The following is a 16,668-nucleotide window of genomic DNA, read 5'->3' on the forward strand; positions in this document are numbered from 1 at the left end:
CTGCTACAATCCCACACTCCAGACCTCCCCACATCCATTGCCATGTAGCTCTGAGTGCTTCCCAGAATATATTACAATATTCATCGATAGTGAGACTGGGAGGCAGCAGGCGGGGGTGGGGAGTGGGGGGTGACTGCTGAAGAGATCCTGGAGAGGTGACTGCAAATTGTCTTATAAACTACACTTGAGCAAATAGAGTCTCTCCAGCCCTGTTCTGTATTTGGAATACCGATTCTGCCAGCTGTTTCCACAACGGGAGCCATTTACCAGGATGCCACAGCTTTGAGGAATCCTGTGATTCTGAGACCATTTGGATTATGTCCAGAGTTCTGTTAACTCTATAAATGCAAGACCCCAGTGGGCAGGTGCAGAGATGACCTGCCCTACAGCTGCCTAATACAAAGCTCTGATATAACTTCCCTTGATTATTAAAACCTCAGCCTACCCATCTGTGTGGAGGTGGGGAGGGCTTGCTTTTTCCTTTGGTCTCTCTTTCCCTTTCCCAACCCTCCGTTCTACAAAGGTTCTTTTTGACTTCACCTGGAAACTCTGGAATTTGCAAGCCAGCAAGAGAAGAAAAGAAAAACAAAATAAAGCAAAAAAAAATGGAGATAAACTTTTAACTAGTTACTAAGATTGGGAACTCTAATCTAGCCATTCCATGTCCATCTTACTGGCTTCCCTTCCAGTATGGCCTTGCTTCGCTTCCCACCTAACTCACAGCCCACAGCTCACTGGCAGAATTCAGCTTTTCCATCATCTTTAAATGTTCTCCTGAATATAGACTCTGCCTCTCATTCTACTTTCTTGTCCAACTCTGTCTAGGACTCTCCTCATTTCTGTTTTAAGATCTAGTTCCCTTCAGGGAGCTTTAGTTCATAGTCTCTGGGTCATGGCCATTGATGAGATTACATGGCACCAGGGTCCCGGAAGAGAGTGCCAAAGAATCTCCTGACCCCTCACCAGGCTGTCTTCACTGCGGCACCTTGAAGGGGGGTAGATTGAGTCTCCCTCCCAGCCCCAAGCAGAACCCCGGCAGCCAAAAACTTCCAGAATCCAAGTGCCGCCATACTCAAGACCACTCTCCACACACTCAGACAACCTCACCCGAGAGGGGACGAGCCTCACTCAAGACAAGATGAACCTCACTGGAGAGCAGACCAGCAGGGAAACCGAGGTACGTGGAAACCCATGACAGATCTCTAAGTCCGCTCGGATGGGGACTGGGCCTCCTTCTCCCAGCTCCCCAGTTTTCCAGTAGCTTGGCATCACTCCCACAAACTGCCCACATTGCCATGTAATCTCATCAAGGGCCAAGACCCAGAGTCTGTAAACTAAAGCTCCCGGAAGTGAGTGCCACAGAATCTTTGGAGCGTGCAGCCACAAATGTAGCCGTGCGACCTCTTACACTCTACCTCACTTAAAATATCACACATTTTTTTGGTTTCTAATATACATGCTTGTATTCTCTTATATCCGGGTTAAATGGCTCCAGAATAAAATGCAACAACCCTCCCACACTTCCCTCTTATTGTGGTGGGAAGGTGCTTGGTGGTGGGATTGGCATCTGAATTTTATCTGTAATGACCTATTGTGAACTACTTTTATGAAAATAAAATATAACACAAACAAACAAACAAGCAAACAAGATCTAGCTCCCTCCAGGATTGACTGGCTGTATAATTTCCACACCTTTCCAGGGAACACTCCCTTTTTAATAATAGGGGAGATCACCAGGTAGGATAATCCTTGTCTGTTCCTCTATTCAGAGGGTAGATAGAACATGATGATTAGAGTTGGCATGATTTGTGATTAATGTTTCTGCATGATTAGGGCTTGTATAACCCTAATTGCTCCTATCTGATTCTTCATAAAAAAATAAATAAGCAAATAATAGGGGAGTATCTTCCAAACAGAAAAAATACATTGTAGTAGTCAAATGTGTATAAAATGACTGAGTATATACACAAATGTTTGAAGAAAATACTTAGAAAATCTTTAAAGAAAATATTTAAAAGATAGTTTTTAATCTAAAGACAAAACTCGCCTATTTTTTTGTTTTGGGGCCACACCCAGTAGTGCTCAGGGCTTATTCCTGGTGGGTTTGGGGGACCATGTGGCCATATGACAGGTATTAAACACAGGTTGGATAAATGCAAGGCAAGTACTTTACCTGCTGCACTACCACTCTGGTCCCACAACTCCCTATTTTTAATATTTATCAGGTTCTGAGTAACTTAATAATAACTAACATTTCATATGGGACAATGATAGTATGTTAAAACTGATTTTCTTTAAGCACAGTCCAACCAGGGTTTATTAAATGTATCTACTCATTACAGTCTTTGTGCTATATTTGCAGAAGTTAGTCTTCCATTTGGAAAGATAATTTGGGTCTATCACTATCATAAAATAAAATTTATTTATTTAAAATGCTCAATTTGATAATTTTGGACATATGCATATACCCATGAACAATAACCATGATTAAAATAATTGGTATAAATTTGTTATCCAAAAACCTTTTTAGAACTCCTCTGCAACTTCTATCTTCTCCTGAAGCTCCTTCTTTCTGCCCCACATCTCTGCTTCACTCTTCATGCAACTACTATTGTTCACGGGAGTGGGAGGAGAGGAGGGAATAGACTAACTCAAGGCTTCACACATGTGAGGCATGTGCTCCACTGCTGAGTCATATCCTGAGTCCCACATCCACTGCTCTTAGTAAGTTACATAAGTGTACATATAAACACAGAAAACAAACACACAGTTAAAGAAGGAACCTTTGTGCCTGAATGCAGACTGACCAATACAGAAGAGAAATGGACAAGAGAGGTGAATCTGTTTTGTTTTCTAATACCCATGCCCAGCCTAAGAGAAATGTGCCCCCATAAATGTCAAGCTTACACTGATGTTATAAGTCCATGAATAAGTCTTCTCCCCCTCACCACCCCCTCCATAGGGTTGAGAGAAAGAGAAGCTGGAGAAAGAAACCAAAGGAAATCAATACTGTCCATCCCCGGGAAGCAGAACTTTGTCCTCTGCATTCTAAGGACAGTAGGAGTTGGCTTTCACACTTTGGTCATAAAGCCAATGCTATGCTGTATGTATAATACACTGCCTTGAAGTTATAATGGAGAAATGTAGAATAGGAAAAAGGCAAAGAATAAAGGTAGGGTAGTGGAAAGGGGATTTGTCGTCACCAAGATATAAGTACAAATTTGTTAAATATTTAAAATATCCACAAACACATATTTTCTAGCTTCATGGAGTATATTTTCACTTACTTTTGGTTTGATTTGTTTTGGGGATCAAATGCATAAGCACTTCAATTAATTTCATACAAAATTCACCCCAGTTAGAAGGTTTTTCAATGAAACTCTTTTACTGATTTTCTGGGGAGAGAACTTTTCTTAGAAAACATATCCATTAAGCCTAGATGACTCAAGAAAATATTATATTTTTCTTCTAGAAAATGCTAATATAGAAAAGAAATGCAGAGTGATGGCTGTGTTCTGTGATGTATTTCCAGTGCCAGGGACAGAACTGGCATTTAACAGGCATTCAGATCCTCTCATTAGATATGCCTTTGGTTACTCCTAACTCCCAAGGATATTTTCTCCCCAATTCTAGAGGAATTAACTGCTAACTTGAATAATCTCCCTTTGTTTTTAATTCTGCCTTGACTTTCAGCGTTCTCGTGTCTAGACTTCTGGTGTACAAACGGTCTTAACAACATGATCCTTCTCATTTTACAAAGCCTGAGAGGAGGTTGTAGGGCAGGACCACTGAAGTAGGAGGGCTTGGCTGTAATATTTTACATTCCCAGCTAGTAGCTGTGGTTCTGCAGCAAATCTCTGGATTTCTTCATTAAAAGCTGTTAAGTGGAAGTAGTAATAATATTTTTCTTTCTGTGGGTGTGATGATAACCAAGAGAGATAATTTATATAAGGAATTTGGCAATGCCCAGTACCCAGCAAACAAAATACACTTATGTGCTATTATTTTTCCTTAAACAGATATTCTCATATGCATTGAAGACTTTGTTTTGTGTTGTTCTTAAATTGAAAGTATTTGGAGGCACAAAACAGGTTAACTATTCCTGGAGAGGACTGAAGGTCAGTCAGAGTACAGGATGATAGGGGGGAAATCAGGGATGTATAAATTTACTTTCATTGGCTCTTAACGCCAAGACTTAGGGGAGAGATGTGCTCTGTCGGCTTTTTTGAAAGCAAGGATTGTGAATTCCCTATGATAAAACCCCAGCAACTTGCCACATGGCTTGACACATACAAGGCACTCACTTAATAATTGCATAAGTCGTTAATAAAGAAATGGGTCTTGACATAAAAATCTTGGCGCCGAGCTTCTGTTCCCAGGGAGCGCGCTCCTGCTGGCAGAAAATTTCTGCTTCCCAAGTGCAGAAGATATTTCGCGGTCCGAGACAGCGAGCTTGCAAAGGTTGGAATGTGCCCATCTTTGGCAAACTGCGGCTCCCCCTCTCCTGCAGAAATCTCTTTGGTGTGCTCAACTTTCAAGCAGAGGACTGTCCCGCCCCTGCGGGTCCACGTTTCGCAAACACCCTAATTCTTCCTCTCTCCGATTCTCTTAAGGATCCGAGGTCTCCGCTGCCTTCCCGCTGCTGTCTGCTGGAATCCCGGACTGTCGTGTTTTCCTCTAGACAGTTCACGTGTCGACCCCCCACCCCCACCCCGGAGGGCTAGGCCACCGTTTCTGACCACACATCACCAGCAGGAAAATCGACTGGAGGTTCCCTTACCCCAAATCTCAGGAGGGGACAGGACTTCAACTGCTGTGACTCCAGAGTCTTCTCTGTCCAGGACACACCCGCGGCTGGGCTCTGCTCTCTCAGCTCCATCCCCCTGGCCCACCTCCTACCCCCGCAGCCCCTTTTGCACAAACTCGCCAGACTCCTGGGTCTTGGGGAATCAGTTCTAGACTCCCAGGGGCGTTGCAGGGTCACTTCTGTTGCCTCCGGGCCCCTCACCCTTAGAGGTTACGCAGCCTGGAAGTGTCACCCAATCGATTCTGTGCGGGGAAAACTGCTCCTGGTCTCCTCCTCCCACCCCCACCCCCACCCCCCAACCCCCCACGGATCCTAACTGCGCTCATTAGGCCGAGACTCGCCCTGAATGGGCTTCTACAAGTCGACAATTAACCGGTGCATCAGCCCCCCACCCCCGCCCTTGCGGGTAATGTGTTGTGGTGTTTGTGTTCCTTGGCGGTGTGTGTCCATCCGCGCTGGTGCTAAATCTCCAACGTCACAGTTTGCCATCCCGAGCAGCGCGTCCAGAACCCCGAGCTCTTTCCAGGGATTCCCCCGACACGCCGGTGCTCCTCTTCTGCACCCACCCAAGAGGTAGGTCTGGGGCTCTCCCAACCCGTTCCCTCTCGCGGGGGCTGTCGCAACAGCGGTGATAAAAAAAAAAAAGTCTGCTGCGATTCCCCACCACCCTACACCCCCAAGCCCCCGGGGCTGGTCCTCTTTCCTGCAGTGCTCTGGGCGAACAGTCCCGAGAGCCGGGTTTTCTCGCGTCTCGGCGCCTGGACCTTCCAAGCGGCGGGGAGGGTGCAAGTCCTAGTCCGATTGCCGCGAGAGGCGCGCGGCCCCGCGGGTCCCCGCGGGTCCCCGCCGGACCTGGGTGGCGGCCGATGTTCCCCGCCGCCCCCGCCGCCCCCACCGTTCCCCCCACCCCCCCACCCCGAGCCCGGAAGAGCCGCTCGCGGGCCGTGCGCGCGCGCGCTCGGCTTCGGTGGGGAAATCTTCAGTGCAAGCTGCGGAGTGTCGCCGGCAGAGTATTCTAGAGCCCGGGAATAAGCTTCCCAAGCACTTAGAGCTTCCCAAAAAACAAACAGCATTAAAAAAAAAAAAGAAAGAAACGAACAAAAAAAAAATCTGTCAATCAAACAGAGAAGCAGTGAAGCCCGTTCCCGAGGCCTGGGGGCTCCCTAGAGTCTTGGAACCTCCGGGTGCTGGGTTAAGGGGGCAGCGGCCACCGCTCCACCCGGTACTTACAAGGACGTTTTAATTTTTTATTTATTTTTGGGAGGATTTTTTTTGGCTTTTTTTTTCCTTTCTCCTCCCGTTTCTTGGGTAGGAGGGAGGCAAGGGACTTGCAGGCGGGTTGCACCTGCTCTAGGACCCCGCAGAGAGAAGTGAGGTAAGTAGTGTTGGGGCATTGGAGCGAAAAGGGGGGAGAAGGAGGGGTGCAGGAGAGGGACGAGAGGGATAGGGCAAGGAATGAATTATGCCCCCCCCCAAAAAAAAAAAATATCTCCAGTATTCCGCAGCGGAGGAAAAGCGCTCAACCGCGCTCGCAGGATGAGTCCCGCCCGGGTCTCCCGCGCCGCACGGGCGGGCGCGAAGTTCTTTTTAAGGAGAAGAAAAAGTCCCCCCCACCCGGGGAGGGTGACCCTCGCGAGCATCCGGGGAGGGGTCCGAAGCGCCGAGCCCCGGGCGCTCGGGTCCTCCTTCTGGCCGGGCTTAGTCTCGCCTTCCCGCGCCCGCCTGCAGCCTCGGTCCCCCGGCGCCGGGCGGACGCGGGGCCTTCCCGCCGCGGCGAGGACGCTCACCTGGCCGAGCCTCCCCCTCCGCCTCCCCTGCCTGCCCCCATCTGCCCTCCTCCTCCTCCTCCTCCTCCTCCTCCTCCTCCCCCTCCTCCCGTTCGAATCGGGCGGCGCGGGGATCCGTAGGCGAGGAAAGAACGACCCCTGCAGTTGCATTGCGGAAAATCTCGGCGGCGCCCGCGGCGGCCGAGGGAAGCCAGGCAAACTGGGGGTGCAGGAGAACCCGGGAAAATAGCAGAGGGACGGGCAGCCAGGCAGCGCACGACGTGGGGTGGAGGGAGGGGGAGCCCGTGGGCCCCCGGCGCGCCCGGATCCCCGGCTCCCGCCCCGTGTTTCGGCGCGGCTGGGAGGAGACCGCCCCGCGCGCGGACTTGGGGGAGCTGGGAGGGTCGGCGGCGGCCGCAGCGGGCGGTAATCCCTGCCTCTCTCTCTCTCCCCCTGCCTGCCGTGCCCGCCGCCCCCTCCAAAGCCGGCGGAGAACAGCCCCGGAGTGGAGCCGACAGCCCTGATCATGCCCCGGTGAAGGGGGCGGACTTCGAGGGCAACTTGTCGTGGCCAGCCGAGGCTTCGCCAGCGAGCTGCGAGCCGCCTGCCCGGCGCCCGGAACTGCGCGGCGGGGCCCGGCGTGAGGGGGTGGCCGTCGTCTATGTCTTCTTGGGGCGCCCGGCGGATCGGGGTCTCGTTTGTGCACGAAGAAGAGCCCAGCGCGGGTGGCTTCAGGTGGCTGCTGCCGCCGCCGCCGCCGCCGCCGCCTCCGCCCGCACTGTTGCCGCCGCTTGGAGCAGAGACCGGCGAGCGGGACGACCTCCGGGGCAGCGAGGCATCGGACATGTGTCAGCGCATCCGGGGCGCACATCCGTCGAGCCCGAGGGGAGATTTGCCGGAACCATTCAAACTGCGATATTGATCTCGGAGGTGACTGTCCCTGGCCGGCGGTCGGGTGGGAGTCGCGAGTGGTGCGCGCTCGCTCGCAAGTGTGTGCGTGTGTATGTGTGTGCGCCGCGTCGGGCCCTCCCTCCCCCCGGCCCCCCCTGTTTTCCCGTCGAGTGATGCACTTGGAATGAGAATCGGAGGATGGAAATAGTCTGGGAGGTGCTTTTTCTTCTTCAAGCCAATTTCATCGTCTGCATATCAGGTATGGGACGCGCTGGAGTCACTGGCGGGGTTTGGGGTCACGTTGTGGCGTCTGGAACATGGGTGTGGGGGGGTCTTAATTGTGTCCAGTCGTCTTCGGGGTGGGAGGGGAGGAGGGTAGTGGCCGAGACCCTTTCAGCTCTGGAGGTTTGGGATGGGGTGGGGGGGTTGCTGTCTTCAGGAGTGTGTGTGTGTGTGTGTGTATGTGTGTGTGTGTGTGTGTGTGTTGTGTGTTCGGCATGGAGTCCATCCCAGTCCCAGAAGGTAGAGGGATGGGCCATGGGCGATGTGGCTGAAGAGGCAGATGGGTGTTGATTTTCCACCGCTTTTTTGGCTGACAACTCTGGCGCCGAAACCTGAGCCTTGGCAACCCCACCCCCCATCCTCTGGCTTCCAAAGTTCCCAAACTCGGTGGTTCCGTTTCTGGCGAGATGGATGCAGAACTGTGTGCCCCGGGATCTAGGCGCTTTGGAGAGACTGCGGATGATGCGGGCTGGAGAGTGCCGGCCGGGACCAGAGGGAAGTGCACGTCGTTCCTCAGACACCTCAGGACCTAGTTGTGATGCTCTGAAACATGCCCGCTCTCCTCCCTCCGCCTCAAATGAAAAAATGAAAGCACCCCCCCCCCGCACCCCCCGCCAGGCGCCACCATATCATTAACGCCTCCTATTGCATCTCTCCTAATTCCCAGTGGCCAGGATGTGCTGGCTCAGACTCTGAGCTCAGGCTCCAGGTGCCAGTCAGTGGTTCTAGGAGCTAATGGGAAGCCATGCAGGACTTTGAGGTGATGAAGGAGGTTTTGTGCCTGCCTGCCTTGTGTGTTTGTGTCTTTGGGGTGATTTTGATTTTGAAGAAGCCCCTTTGTCAGTGCAGGCAATTAGGGATGTGGATGGGGAGCAATGAGTAAAAGCCCCAGGATCAGCAGTGTTATTCCCCAGTTCAATTTAGCACCTTCTCCTACTGGCAGTGACTTCCCACCCCCTTTTGCACCTGTCATTTAAGCATCCAGGTTAAGGCCCTCTTTGCAGTATTCCTTTCTGCCCGCATTCCCTCTGCAGAAATTGGGGACTCAGCCAACTTTCCGTGAAGTCACCAGGAGAGGAGAGCAGGCACCTTTCACCCCCTTGGAGCAGACCTCTTTTGGGGGGGGGCACTGTTAGTGTGTAGGGACTCACATTTGCTGCTTCTTCCTGCAGCCCTGCCAGCCCCCACCCTCTAAGCCCTATTCTGGACATTGGAAACCTTTGTCTGCCTTTCCCTTGGACCCAGTTCCTAATGCCAGCATTTGGTCTAGGCGCTTTCCTGTGTCAGGGATAAGGAATTATCTACTTGGAATGATTGTGGTTGAGGCTGTAGCTGTCCTCAGTGATGATTGCTTTTGCAATGCTTTAGAGAGAGGTTGGATAGCTGGTAGACACCAGAAAGTGCTTTGGGGTCACTCCAACTCTTCCAATGGGAACTCATTTACCCTATCTTGCCTGTAAGAGGAAGAAATCCCTGCTGACTTGTAGAGATTTATCTCAGTTCTCTGCCTGGATAGACTACCTGGCATCTCACAAGACTACATTTTATTTTGTATCTATACTCCGGCCTCTCTTCTCACTCCCTCCCTTTCCATATTTCTCTAGTCTCCATCTCTTCATCATGAATAACTCTCAAGATTATTTAAAGAAACTTCATCATTTCCTTCTCAAATAATGAGTTCTTTAAAACACACACACACACACACACACACACCTTTATAAACCTTATAAAGGGTTATCATTCATTGTTGCTCAGAATTTCCCCAAGCACCCTTTGTCCCCTGCCTCTTTCTTGCACCTGGTCAGCTGTCAGAGAAGTGATCCAGAGGAGACATTGGTGGTATCACTGTCATAGTTATATTTGTCTACTTGATTTTATATATTAGTGAGTAAATCATACAATAGAAGCAGGGGGAATGGCCAAATTAGGAGATGCTAAGGACCAAAAGGTCTGTCACATGGATTTTCTTAGTAATCATCATTGCTACGTAATGAGAGGATGAAGTGTATGCAAAATTGCTAGCTATTAGCAAAAGACAGAAAACTGGGTTAGCATTCCAAAAGCCTCCTTAGGATCTGCATTAATTTGCACTTTATGAAGATGTTCATGGAGAAATGCAACATTATGTACTCTATATTTATACTTCTCTAGCTGGAAAAGGCCATTCTTTTCTCCATGGCCAAGGGGCCTCCTCCTTCCATAAGCCGAACTACTCACTGAGTGATGTCTATGTATGTCACCATACTGATTAGTAATATAATTATGACTCACACTTGCCACAGTTTGAGGGACTTTGTGTTGCCATCTGGCAGCCCTGAAAGGTATAGGAATGTAATATACTAAAATTGAGCAATTGTGGCAGAGGAAGAGTTTGGTAGGTCTTGCATTTCTGTGCCCATGATTTGCAGTTTTAATTTGCTCAGAACTGTGCTTTACTGAAAGGAACATAACCCTATGATCACAAAACCTTCTAAATCTTAAATTAAAAACATTTTTTTAAAAAGAAAAAGTATGTTGCTACCATCTTGGGATGAATTGCCCAGTAAATGGATCCTAATTCTTACTGAGCTTCCAAGTGCCAGTGATTGATGTTTTTGGGGGGTTGAGGGCTGACTTCATTACTGAAGAATACCACACTAGAAAAGGTCATCAAAAATCTGCAGTGTAAACAGTTTGCAGAGAGAAAATTTTCTTAATAAAATTGGTATATAGAAGTTTTATTAACTGAATTTCACTGAGTCCTGTTGGCATTTAGGATCACTCCAGTGCCTTGTAGATTAGTGGTTCATTAACTAAAGATTCCAACCCCCCCCCACCTCCACCCCCACCTCTACCCCCACTCCATAGGTATACCCAAGGAATTTGTCTCTAGACCTGTGTGAATGTTTGGATGGAGTGCTCCAAATAAGGTGACTTGGATTATTTGGTAGTGTGTCTGCACTAATTATTGGACTGTAATGAAGCCTTGAGCTGCTAAGGATATAGCTTGTATGCCTTCCATTTGAGAGCTCCCATCCATTTTAGCTTCTTAAGCAGAACAGAACTAGGCTAAAGAGGGGATGTCACGATCTGCCGGCTCCACATGAGAGTCAGATCTCATTGTACTGAAAATATCAACAGCCAAAATCTGTGAAGAGGACATGGGGTTGGAGAGAGAGAGAGAGAGAGAGAGAGAGAGAGAGAATATTTCTGAGCATTGAGAGAGAACATATGAAGGAACCAGGGTTATTTTCCCTGTACTAGTAAGAGCACATTCCCTTCTTACAAAAGCAACTCAGATGAGTGAGAATGAGTGCTTAACATCACCACTCAAGAATTTCCTAGACCAGTGACCAGCAATTACAATTTACACAAAACCTCCTACTTGCCTATGTGTAACTTTACTCTTTGTCAGTTTCTCTATAACAACAGCAGTGGCAATTTGAATTGTATGATGCTTTTACAAATATTACATAACAATGCATATAGTTGCATTCATCTATTATTCGTATGTGTACTGTTCTTTTAAAGGGGAAGTGACCTAAATGCCACTGCAGTTCAGTCTCTCGAGGACTTGACATCCATGTCTAGATAAGGTCACATTCAGTTTATCATATATATTTTGGGTCATAATTTCTCTTAAGATTTTTAATCAGTTTCTTTACATGTTGGTATTTCCAGTTGAAAGAAAAAATTGTGTTAATAGGCTGTAGATCTGAGAGAGTTGGAAAGTGGTTGTTTAGGTTTATTGCAGTCTAGAGCTAGAGCTAGAATTAAGATAGCATCATCTTGTCTATGACAACTATTACCCAAGATGGAGATTATTACCCAAGTAATATTTCATACATTGTTTTCCTAATCTAGAAATTAAGATGTATAAGAAGTGTCAGCTCCTACATATAGAAAGGAGATGATAGTGTAAACAACAAACATTTGTCATATGGATTCAGTGAGATAGTATTTAATAAATTGTTACTTGGCACTGTCTCTGAAGTATAGTAAGCTTACAATAGAATGAATATTTTTTAATCAAATCTGGCATTGCAGATTTATGACAGGTTTATGAGGTCATAAATCTTTACCTTTCTTCCTCATAAAGTTGTTAAAAAACAAGATGAAAAGAATCCTTAGCAAGGGCATTCGATAGTACAAATCAGAAGAGGTGTCCCAGGTGTAGGAATGTAGCCCATACCCCACCTAAAAAAAGGCCTTGTCTAACTAACTTTGAAATATCTTGTCTACGGCCATACCACCCTGAACGCGCCCGATCTCGTCTGAAATATCTCTTGATTTTCTCTCTCACCTAAATGAGAGTGGTGGCTTCAGACTTTGGTGTATGATTATGAGCATGGAACATGTTATTCCTTAAAGTCCAATATTGAGGTGAGACTTGGAAAGTTTAATAAATCACCTGGGGACAATGTACTGCTTATTACCCAGGGGAGTGACAGAAATTTCCTCTTTCTGCTTCTAACTTATAACTCATATAAACCCAACTTTAAAAAGTGCTTCTCAAATGGCAAATTGCAGACGTTGTCAATGTAGCTTGAAATAGAACGTTCCTTTAAATTAAACAGCAACAAAGAATATTTGTCTGATAATGTTATCAGCCATGTGGTTTCTTTACTGTCCCACGTGAAGTCACCAAGCTCCCATCACCCACAGCTACTTTAGTGGAGATGAACTCCTAGTGGTGAGATCAAGAAAGTCTTCCTGAGTATTATAAAATTTCAGGTAAAGGATAAGTCAACGTGGAGAAGTGCTTTTTTACTTTGAGGCATGAAGTTCATTACCATCATAGACTGTCAATATTAAGTATTCCAACATTTTAACTTAATTAAACATAACTAGTTGGACATAGGATTTTAGGTCAAAAAGAGATATTCAAGCTTCATATATGTGTTTGGGGGAGAGTCATTGTTTTGTTTTTGTTTTTTAAAATACAGAAGTTGGGGCTGGAGCGATAGCACAGTGGGTAGCACGTTTGCCTTGCACACGGCTGACCCGGGTTCGATTCCCAGCATCCCATATGGTCCCCTGAGCACTGCCAGGAGGAATTCCTGAGTGCATGAGCCAGGAGTAACCCCTGTGCATTGCTGGGTGTGACCCAAAAAGCAAAAATAAATAAATTAATTAATTAAATACAGAGGTTTTAGGAGACCCACCCCATGATGTCACAGTTAGACTGTAAATCATCTCTGTGATTTAGGCAATTCTCCTGGACTTTTAGAGTCTCAGTTTCTGAATCTGTAAAATGGAAGTTATTATCTCTTTTCCCATTTCAAAGAATGGTTAGAAAATGAGAATGATCCTGAATATTTATCACTTTATTCTTGGGATATCAGTTAGGGGACACTTGGGGCTACCACAATCCATGAATGTTTAAGAACTTTATTATAAATAGAATAATATGTGTCAGTAACCTATGCATAGCATCTCGTATTCTCCGTATCATCTCTAAATCACTTGCAATTCTTCATATTATGTAAATACAATAGTTTTACTGTATTACTAGTGAATAATCAAAAGAATAATGAAAGGTCTAGCAATGCATCCATCACTAGAATATCTACATAATACATATTTTTCATCCACCGTTAGTGGTGTCTTTGGGTATGAATCTCATGGATATGGAGGGTCATTCGTAGTTAGTTTATAAGGTAGCACCTGTAGCAAAGTTTATAAATGCACATATAATGATGTCAACAATATGAAAATGTTTTTTTTGTTAATCAAACTGGTGCTACACTAAATACATAATGTTAGAAAACAATAATGCCTAATTGTTTGATAAAGGAAAAGTTCTAAAAGATAAAGGAAAAAATTAATCTAGATGTGAAAGAAAAGGGAAGAGAGAGTGTTGATGGTTGGGATAGAACAAACGGAGGGGACCACATCATTAAGGGGGGGGGAAGGAATGAGTGAGATTAGACAGTAAGATTTATACCAACTGGAGTGAATGGTTCTTTGGGAGATGATAGAAAGTAGGAATGAGCCTTCTAGGGAGCTATTGAATGGAAAGTATTCTGAAGGGTCTGAATATATTTTAATTTTGTGATAATTTTAGTTTTCTTACTATAGATGATTGCATTGATCCAGTGAATTGAACTTTGTTAAAATTTGCTTGAGACATTGACTTTTATTTCAATGTTATGTTGCATGTTTTTTATAACTACTACTTTGCCTGTAGTCTGTGTAACTTGTTTGGGATTATAGACAGGTGAGTTTTGGGAGATTTTAGTTTCCTCATCTATACAATAGATATATTTCCTAAGGTTATGAATCCACCACAGTAAGTTTAAGGAGTACAGTATTACTTGTAAAATGTCTAGCATGGTATCTGGAATACAACAACTATATTACACATTTCACAGGAGAATAAGCATACGCTTTGAAGCCAAGATAGGCTTACATGTAGATTCAGTCTTAGACATTTATTCTCTGTATAATTTTAGAGAAGTTCTTTAAGTGTTTTTATGCCCCTATAACTCTGTAAAATGAGTATTGAGAAAAATAATACTATCCTGCCACAGTTCTCAAAGTACTATTAGTAGAAATACAGTAGTTGCTCAATACATTGTAGTAATTCCCACCACACCCACTATTCCCATCTTTAATGTCATCATCATCATCATCATCATCATCATCATCATCATCATTGTCATCATTTTTGTTAGCAGTAATTCTTATTGAAAATTGCAAACTGTTCTTGTAAATGCCAATTAAATTGTATATTCTGTTCTTAACAGAAGTGTTGCTAGTTATATATGGTTATGGTTCTGTATGGGTATGTATCTATGGCTATGCATAACTATATCTATCATATGGTTGTATGAGGCATAACCATCACAAAGTTAAACCAAAGCTGGTCTTTACATGTAATTCCAAGGTGTTATTTTTCATGTGCTAGAACTGTGTATAAAGCCCCATCAGAGCATAAGGAACAAACAATTGTATTGTTGGTGGATATAAGTAGGAAGTAGAATGGTTTACAGAAGACAGAGCATTTGAACTAAATCTAGGAATGTTAAATGTAAATTTCAAAAGAAGAGGAAAAATAGAAAAATGCCATGATGGAAGAACAGTATTGTTATAGTCAAGAAGGGATGAAGCAAACTTACCAGGGATATGGAGAAATGGAAATAAGAAAAGGGCAGGTTGAGATTAGTGACTGGAAATAAGACAAGAAAAATAACCTGGGAGCAACGTGAATGGGCTTGGAAGTCAAGATAAGAAATTTAGACTGTATCTTTTAGTTATGAGGAGCTAAGAAAAATGACATTATCAGGTGCATATGCAATTTAATAAAGTTCTTTTGTACTTTGATCACAAGAGGCAATAACTTGGAAATCTAATTCCTTCTTTTCAGCCTCCTTCCTTGCTTAGAAAATTTACTTAAAAATATTAACCTTAGAAGACATTCTGGATGACATACCTAAAAAAGAGTAAAAAACATTTGTCCTATATCTTATGTACTCATCTGTATATTTGCTATTCGTATTTTCACATTAAGAAAATACAAATAATTGCAACTTTGTACTTTAATAATGATAACAGAAAAGAACGTCAGCATTAGACAAAGGCTGTAGCACTGTTACTTGAGCAGGCATCAGTAATGTCTCCATTGTGAGACATGTTGTTACTGTTTTTGGCATATCGAATACACCATGGGTAGCTTGCCAGGCTCTTGCCGTGTGGGTGAGATATTCTCGGTAGCTTGCCAGGCTCTCCGAGAGGGACAGAGGAATCGAACCCAGGTCAGCCACGAGCCAAGACAAACACCCTACCCACTGCGCTATCGCTCCAGTCCTATGCACTACTATATATATAGACATAGATAGATAAATAGATAAAATTGAGTTACTTGAGATCCAATAGGAGTAAGACACTGACTTTCCCTTCCAGAAATTAACAATTGAATAATTTACAACTGACTTACCGATTTTAAAAGGTAGTGGTCAAAGCAGAATGTGTTAAACCAAATAATAAATGGAGACACAGTATTTGGAGGAGAGCAAAAAAGAAACATCTGATTCTCCATGTGGCAGAAAGACAGGAAGGAGAGTTTGGTTAGAAGATGCTTGAGCTGACTTTTGAAGGATGCTAGAGAGATTACTTGCAAGATTTTGGCTGCTGAACCCAGAGATGAGTGGCGGTGGAGGAATGATCCTAAAACACAAAAAAGCATTTGCAAAGATGGAATATTAGAAAGAATGTGATGAATTTGAGGGACAATCAAGAAGTCAGCATAGCAAGAGTCGGAGAGTGAAGGGTGATGAATAAAGCTAAGATGTCAGTCTCGACTCCAACAACACATTAACTGCCTGCAGTAATAGTGTGTACAACATGTCCTCCTCCCTGTGGCTCTCTGTGCAGGAAGTTATGCTTTTAAGACTGAAGAAGATTGCTCTGGTATCTGCCTTTTGGTTGTTGTTATTCAGGACATAGCATTTTAAATTTGACTCTGGTCCAGCTATGCTCCATTTGGCTGAGATAACTATTTATTTTCTAACATTGTCTCTGATTCCATGTGGCTTCCCAGAAACTTTTGAGATCACCCAGATAGGGATGACAAAGTGTATTTCCTTACATAGTTTATTTCCATGTTTTTATAACCCCCCCAAAAGAAGTTCCAGGATCACATTGACTGACCTTGGATTTTGTACTGTTAACATCACTCTTTCTGAAAATTGAATCTTTTCTATCTGTTTTTTTTGTAGTTTTTATTCCCCTTAACCTTAATTATTATTAAATATATTAAATATATTTCCAGCATTCAGATTGGGATGGGTGCTAAGATATGGCCTGGGACTGCCTTGGTAACAAAACCAGAATTGCTTTTATTTGCAAGATTAGTGTGGTAATGGGGTAGACAGAGTTTGGGTTTGATTGTATTTACATTCTGGTGCCATCAGGATAGCAGCAGAGAGATTAACAGTCTGA

The 16,668-nt window shown here is 44.9% G+C and overlaps 1 protein-coding gene and 1 non-coding gene across 2 annotated transcripts in view; both read left to right on the forward strand.

Annotated features, from left to right (window-relative positions):
• The first annotated feature begins 1,730 nt into the window (after positions 1-1,730).
• Positions 1,731-1,865, forward strand: LOC129403921 (U8 small nucleolar RNA). Its single transcript, XR_008629559.1, has one exon. It is a non-coding gene; the product is annotated as a U8 small nucleolar RNA (small nucleolar RNA).
• Positions 1,866-7,383: 5,518 nt separating this feature from the next.
• Positions 7,384-16,668, forward strand: part of CA10 (carbonic anhydrase 10) — a 578,576-nt gene continuing 569,291 nt past the window's right edge. Inside the window, exon 1 of the mRNA XM_055132899.1 lies at positions 7,384-7,723. Coding sequence (XP_054988874.1) covers positions 7,663-7,723 — 61 coding nt within the window. The 5' untranslated portion in view covers positions 7,384-7,662. The remainder of the gene's footprint in view (positions 7,724-16,668) is intronic.

Source organism: Sorex araneus, chromosome 3 (genome assembly GCF_027595985.1).
Source record: "Sorex araneus isolate mSorAra2 chromosome 3, mSorAra2.pri, whole genome shotgun sequence".
NCBI lineage: Eukaryota > Metazoa > Chordata > Mammalia > Eulipotyphla > Soricidae > Sorex > Sorex araneus.